Source organism: Micropterus dolomieu, linkage group LG17 (assembly GCF_021292245.1).
Source record: "Micropterus dolomieu isolate WLL.071019.BEF.003 ecotype Adirondacks linkage group LG17, ASM2129224v1, whole genome shotgun sequence".
NCBI classification, from domain to species: Eukaryota; Metazoa; Chordata; class Actinopteri; order Centrarchiformes; family Centrarchidae; genus Micropterus; species Micropterus dolomieu.
This window is the reverse complement of record NC_060166.1, coordinates 36,883,739-36,889,118: the sequence shown is the minus strand read 5'-3', so window position 1 is coordinate 36,889,118 and position 5,380 is coordinate 36,883,739. Positions and strand designations below refer to the sequence as shown.

At 38.7% G+C, this 5,380-nt stretch overlaps 2 protein-coding genes across 5 annotated transcripts in view; one reads left to right on the top strand and one right to left on the bottom strand.

The window, feature by feature from the left end:
* LOC123985378 overlaps window positions 1-2,953 on the bottom strand; it is a 16,475-nt gene extending 13,522 nt beyond the window's left edge. Inside the window, exons 1-5 of the mRNA XM_046072855.1 lie at window positions 2,891-2,953; window positions 2,733-2,807; window positions 2,554-2,613; window positions 412-477; window positions 256-309 (exon numbers count right to left, since the gene is read on the bottom strand). Coding sequence (XP_045928811.1) covers window positions 256-309; window positions 412-477; window positions 2,554-2,613; window positions 2,733-2,807; window positions 2,891-2,953 — 318 coding nt within the window. The remainder of the gene's footprint in view (window positions 1-255; window positions 310-411; window positions 478-2,553; window positions 2,614-2,732; window positions 2,808-2,890) is intronic.
* An 898-nt stretch (window positions 2,954-3,851) lies between these two features.
* The window catches only part of LOC123985693 (BEN domain-containing protein 5-like), a 7,113-nt gene continuing 5,584 nt past the window's right edge, over window positions 3,852-5,380 (top strand). Inside the window, exons 1-3 of one of the 4 annotated variants that reach the window (XM_046073471.1) lie at window positions 3,852-4,123; window positions 4,369-4,463; window positions 4,753-5,033. In XM_046073471.1, the coding sequence (XP_045929427.1) occupies window positions 3,967-4,123; window positions 4,369-4,463; window positions 4,753-5,033 (533 nt within the window). In that variant the 5' untranslated portion in view covers window positions 3,852-3,966. The remainder of the gene's footprint in view (window positions 4,124-4,368; window positions 4,464-4,752; window positions 5,034-5,380) is intronic. The other 3 variants (XM_046073470.1, XM_046073469.1, XM_046073472.1) reach the window with 3 other exon arrangements.

The window sequence follows — 5,380 nt, the reverse complement described above, 5'->3', positions numbered from 1 at the left end:
GCTCTTCACTAGGAAGAACTTGGAATATGGAGAGTCATACAGGCTGGACTGCTGGTAGATTGTTGCACTGGATGAGTCTGAGGTGAAGCTAAGCCTCAAAACTAGCTTGACCAGGATTAGACTAGTCCAAACAATACTTTTCCATGGAATCTATGGTCACTCAACCTACTTTATAAAGTAGAATTTGAAATTAAGCTGGCTTAACAGACAATCTTTTTTAAACAACCCTCAGATGTGGTTGGTAGAAGAGCTCACCATTGTGTCATCTGGATCCAATTGAAGATCAAGATGGCCAGATGGAGACATGGTCTGCACAGGATAAAGAAGAGATTGCACAATCACACAGTATTAAAAGTGGTAAGGCACAGTGGAAAATGACCACTTGCCACAAAGACAATATTACTCTCTCACCTCAACATCTGCAGTGTGTGAATCTGATCCAGAAGCACCATCTTCTTCTCTGCTGTAGGGCAAGGCCTAAACACACAGAAGTATAATTTAGAAAACAATTTTAGCAATGTTGGGACCTGAACAGTCTGATAAAACAAAGGAGCAGGCCTTCGGGCATCCCACAGCTCTGACTACTAGCATGTTGGAATTTTAAAAGCCTGACCTAAAGTTATTTCAAGACAAAGGAACAGGCGCAAAAGCCCCGTTTTATAGCCAGATGTGAAATATTGGATTAGACCTAAAAGCAGAACTGCCATTGGCTGCACTCGCAAGTCTACAGGCCACCCCGGTAACGTACCCGGCGCGCCCCACTAGAGACACTGAACTCTCCCAACATTGATCTTTTGTTCCTGAATACTGACATAAAACTCGCTGGACAAGCTCTGCAAATCTACAACACATCTTTTATTTTTGGATCCTAAGGAGCGTTGCTTTTTCAACACAACAAATCCTAACCCGCACTGTGTCCTACCTTCCCAAAATTAGTGGAATTGTTGGAATTGTACTGAGCAGTACCAAGGCTTCGTCAGGATCCAATCTGAGAAACACCTCAGACGGATGTATTCCTATTCAGAGCTGGCGCTATCATTGTCACTACCAAGAGTGACCTGAGCAAGAGGCTTAACTAAACTGTCTGGGCAGTTGGGTTGGGTATTGTTAAAGTTTTTAAGATACCAGTACCAAAACCAGTACCCTTAAAGTGATACCGATACCAATAGAGTACTTCATTCGATACCTTGCATAAAATGCCACCTGTTGAAGCCATAGCCTAATATTATTTTTTTGTTGTTATGGACATGCAAGGTTATCTATTTTATTTTTCTTGTTTCAAATAACTGTTACATAAAAGTATTATAGGAAATTGTATCAGATCGCTTCTCACCCTAACTAGGAGGAGAAGTGAAATAGTTTAGTGACCAAATAAGTTGTGGGAAACGAATTTAAGGTAATTTTTGTGTTGAAAGTAAACAACGGAAAATTATTTTGTTGACTTTCAATCAATAAACTGAATTGAAAGATCTCCGTGTGTTTTTTCCTTTAGTGGTGAGACGCAAACCTCCAAAAACGACAGTAACAAGTATGAAACGAGTCAGGGGTCTGTTCAAACAAGTCGCTAAACTACACTAAAGACTCAAACAGCGGAAAAGAGAATCTGCAAGTCCAGCCAATCAAACCAACTACACCTGAAGCAGCCACAGCTGCAGCCGAAGGTGAGCGGCTGTTAAAACCACACATGGCGCTTTTTTATACAGTTTATGGTGCAAGCACAACAGGAATAAGGCTGCTCTTCTCTTTTTTTCGGTGTGTTGCTTGCTTCTTTGGCTGCAAGAAAAACTATACAATAGTAATTTTTTGTCGCGATGTGGTTACAAAAAGTATGGAATGAAGTACTGTTTTGACTGGAGACATTTGATTCTACTCGATACTGGGCTGTTTCGGTCGATACCATAAAGGTATCAAGCAGCGATACCTTTATGGTATCGAGTAGCGATACCCATCCCTGCTGGGCAGAGATATATACATAATTATATTGTTATGTGCTGAGCTTTTGTGTTACATTTACATTTGTATGTTGATTGTGGATTTTAAGTGAATGTTCCATACGCTGTTAGGTCTCGTTGATAAAAGGTAGTTACGATACTATTACACAGTATGAAATTTCTGCTTGTGGTGCAATTGTGATTTATATTCGTGTGTGTACAATCGCTAGACTCTGCCCAAAGCAAAGCCAGCATCCACCAACTGAGTATAACTCATTGTGCACAGCACTCGTGTGTTAATTACATTGTAATTCACCGTGATAACTAAACTCACAGACAACACATTGTATGATATTGCTATTTCCCTTCTTTCCTTTAACTAACCCATGGACCTACCATAGACTGTATACACTCATGTCACTTGACCTCTGCCGCTAGTGTCACCAGTGACCCACAGACAACCTAGTGTCAATGTGCGTCGCCATTTTTGGAGTTTTTGAATAGAGAGAGAGAATCAGCCATATTGGACCTGGTGTTACCCACATTTATATTTCTAGAATATCTCTCATATTCACAGCAACATCTGACAATCTCGCAAGCACGCTTTGGTTTAAGAGCTCACCTGATCAGTTGTGTCATCTGGATCCAACTGAAGATCAAGATGGCCAGATGGAGACATGGTCTGCCCAGGATAAAGAAGAGATGGCACAATCACAGAGCAAAAAAACAGTATCAAATGTATTAAGGCCCAGTGGAAAATGACCACTTACAACAAATTTTAAGAGAAAATTACTCTCTCACCTCAACATCTGCAGTGTGTGAATCTGATCCAGAAGCACCATCTTCTTCTCTGCTGTATTCTGCATGGGGCAAGGCCTAAATACACAGAAGTTTAATTTAGAAAAACATTTTGGCAGCATCCGACAACCTCGCACCCACGGTTTGGTTGCAGTGCTCACCTGATCAGCCGTGTGATCTGGATCAGATTGATGTGTAAGCTTCAAGTGGCCAGATGTAGACATGGTCTGCACAATATGAAGAAAAGATGGCATAAACACAATTAGAGATGCACAATTTTGGAAAATGACACTGCAATATTTTCTTTTCTGCGATATACATTGCGATATGAAAACATACAGGAATTCTGCAGTGTGTGATCCTCCTTGATCAAGATCAAATCTGCAGTCATCTGTGAAGAGCAATGCCTGAAAAAATAAAACAATTTTAACCATCTACCATCTTTAAAGCAGATCATCAGGTAAAAGACTAAAGTTATTAATCCTTTGAATAATTATTATCCTAGACATTACAATAATTATTTCTCATGGAATTACTTACATTATGTCCTCTTTTAGTCTTGCACGGGGTAATTTAATTGTGCTGTTAGGTTCTAAGTACAATTTGTACTTGCGTTTTGACATTCTAAAAATAAAAAAGAACATTGACATCATGATTAACAGACATATTCATGAATAACAGGATGTTTAATTTAAACAATAATTAAGTTACTAAAAGCTGAGACTCACACACCCCTTAAAAAAAGTTGTTGGAAATGTCCTCTAATCCCCCCACTGCCTGAACAAACTGAACTAGTTAGTTTAAATTAACCATTCGTTTGCGGACTAGGGTTTTGGGGTTGTGGCACTAATAAAAATTGTGACATATTCTCAGTTGCCAGATTACTTTGTACAATGTACAATACTACAGTCCTGTAAAAATCCTCCTACTGAAGGGTACAATACTGTGACTGTGTAAAAGGGCTGTGTTTTACAGATGTGTTTAAGTTTAATCAACCCCAGTACTTTATCTGACAGACTGTAGTAGAATAGTGTGTCTCAGACATCTAAGACTGTATCCAAGGCAACAGGGCATCTCACTCGCGTGCTTCCCGCCGTTGAAGTTACTTGGTTAACGTTACTTTAGTTACTTGGTACTTTTACAATAGGATTTAACACGATAGATTTAGAATAACGTTACTTATCAACTTTGAAAATATAATTATATCATAACTCCGCTATAAATATCACTAACAAATATGTTTGCTTATGTAAGATATATAGAAGACGGGTGTAAAGACATCGTCCCTATTTCTTACATTAAGGACTTTGACAGCAACTGTGATAATAGCAATAAGATCTACTGGGTGCGCTGGCAGGAGGACTATTTTAAAGGCCAAATATTGTTCCTGAAGGGTGAGTAATTACCTCCAATAGTTCGGGACATATTAAGAGTAATTAAATGGCAAACTTGGATACCTTTATCTAGCTAACATTAGCTAGCTAATGGTGGCAAGCTAACGTTAGTGCCGCTGAGTTCAACACTTTATTCTTAGGACAGCAAACGGAGTGGCTCAGGCAACTATTAATACCACATGACAGTACGTAACGTTATAGCAAGTGATTTCATCTACTTACATCCAGTGTGATTTACATTCCAGAGTGGAGAGAAGAAGTGGAAGAGGAGCTGTCCAACAGGAAACACGTCGCGTTTCCCACCGGCACGCTCCGAGAAAGAGGAAGCCAAAAAAATAATGTAACTATGGCTTCAAATAATACAGCTATTGCCATCTTGTGGCACTTGGATGTAACTAACAGTTACAAAATACAACTTTGACATGAACTTTAACCATTTCTGTACTGCAATGTGTTTTTGCGTTTCTGACCTTCACATGGTAATAATATCATGCTCCAATCATGGTATTATTCTATCCATTAACCATACATTGTTTTCACATTGCTTTGTTTGTTTGGTTTGTTTGTATGAGACTCTTGTATTACAGTGTGATGCCTTTTTATATTTATGCTTTTATCCATGTTTCCAGAAAAATCAGAAAAAAGCAGCAGAAGGGGCAAAAAAAAACAATCTCATGGCCTTACTTAAGGAAAGAAATGAAAAAAAGAAACTGTCTCCGCTCTGCCCACCTCCAAGCAAGAAAATGAGAGAGCATATCTTATCAGATACGTTCTCCGAAGCAGACGACAACGATGATGATGATGGTGGGGTTGTTCCTCAAAAACTTTTTGAGGATGCAAAACAAAAACAACGCCTCTACCTCAAGAAATTTAATGATGTGTCCCTTCAACTGCAGGAAACCAAAAACAAGTAAGGGAGTTTTGAACAGCATTAAGAACGTTTTTTTATTAATGTAATGGCTTGAAATTTGATCTTTAGCCGAGTGTTTTGTTTAACCTACTTGAAAACTTTAAACATTCACTAGCCGTTGGCTGGTAGACAAAGATTTCATTTTGCAGATAACTTCAACTTATATATTTCACAAAAAATATAATTTTATTTGTTCCAATCACAGGTAGTTATGACATATTTCCCTCTGTAACAGGTTGTTGGACCAACGATCAACATTTCTATTTTGCTCACAATTTTGCCCCATAACCTGATTCCATAAGAACAACTACATTCAGATACAGTGCAGTACGCTGAAATCGTGAAAA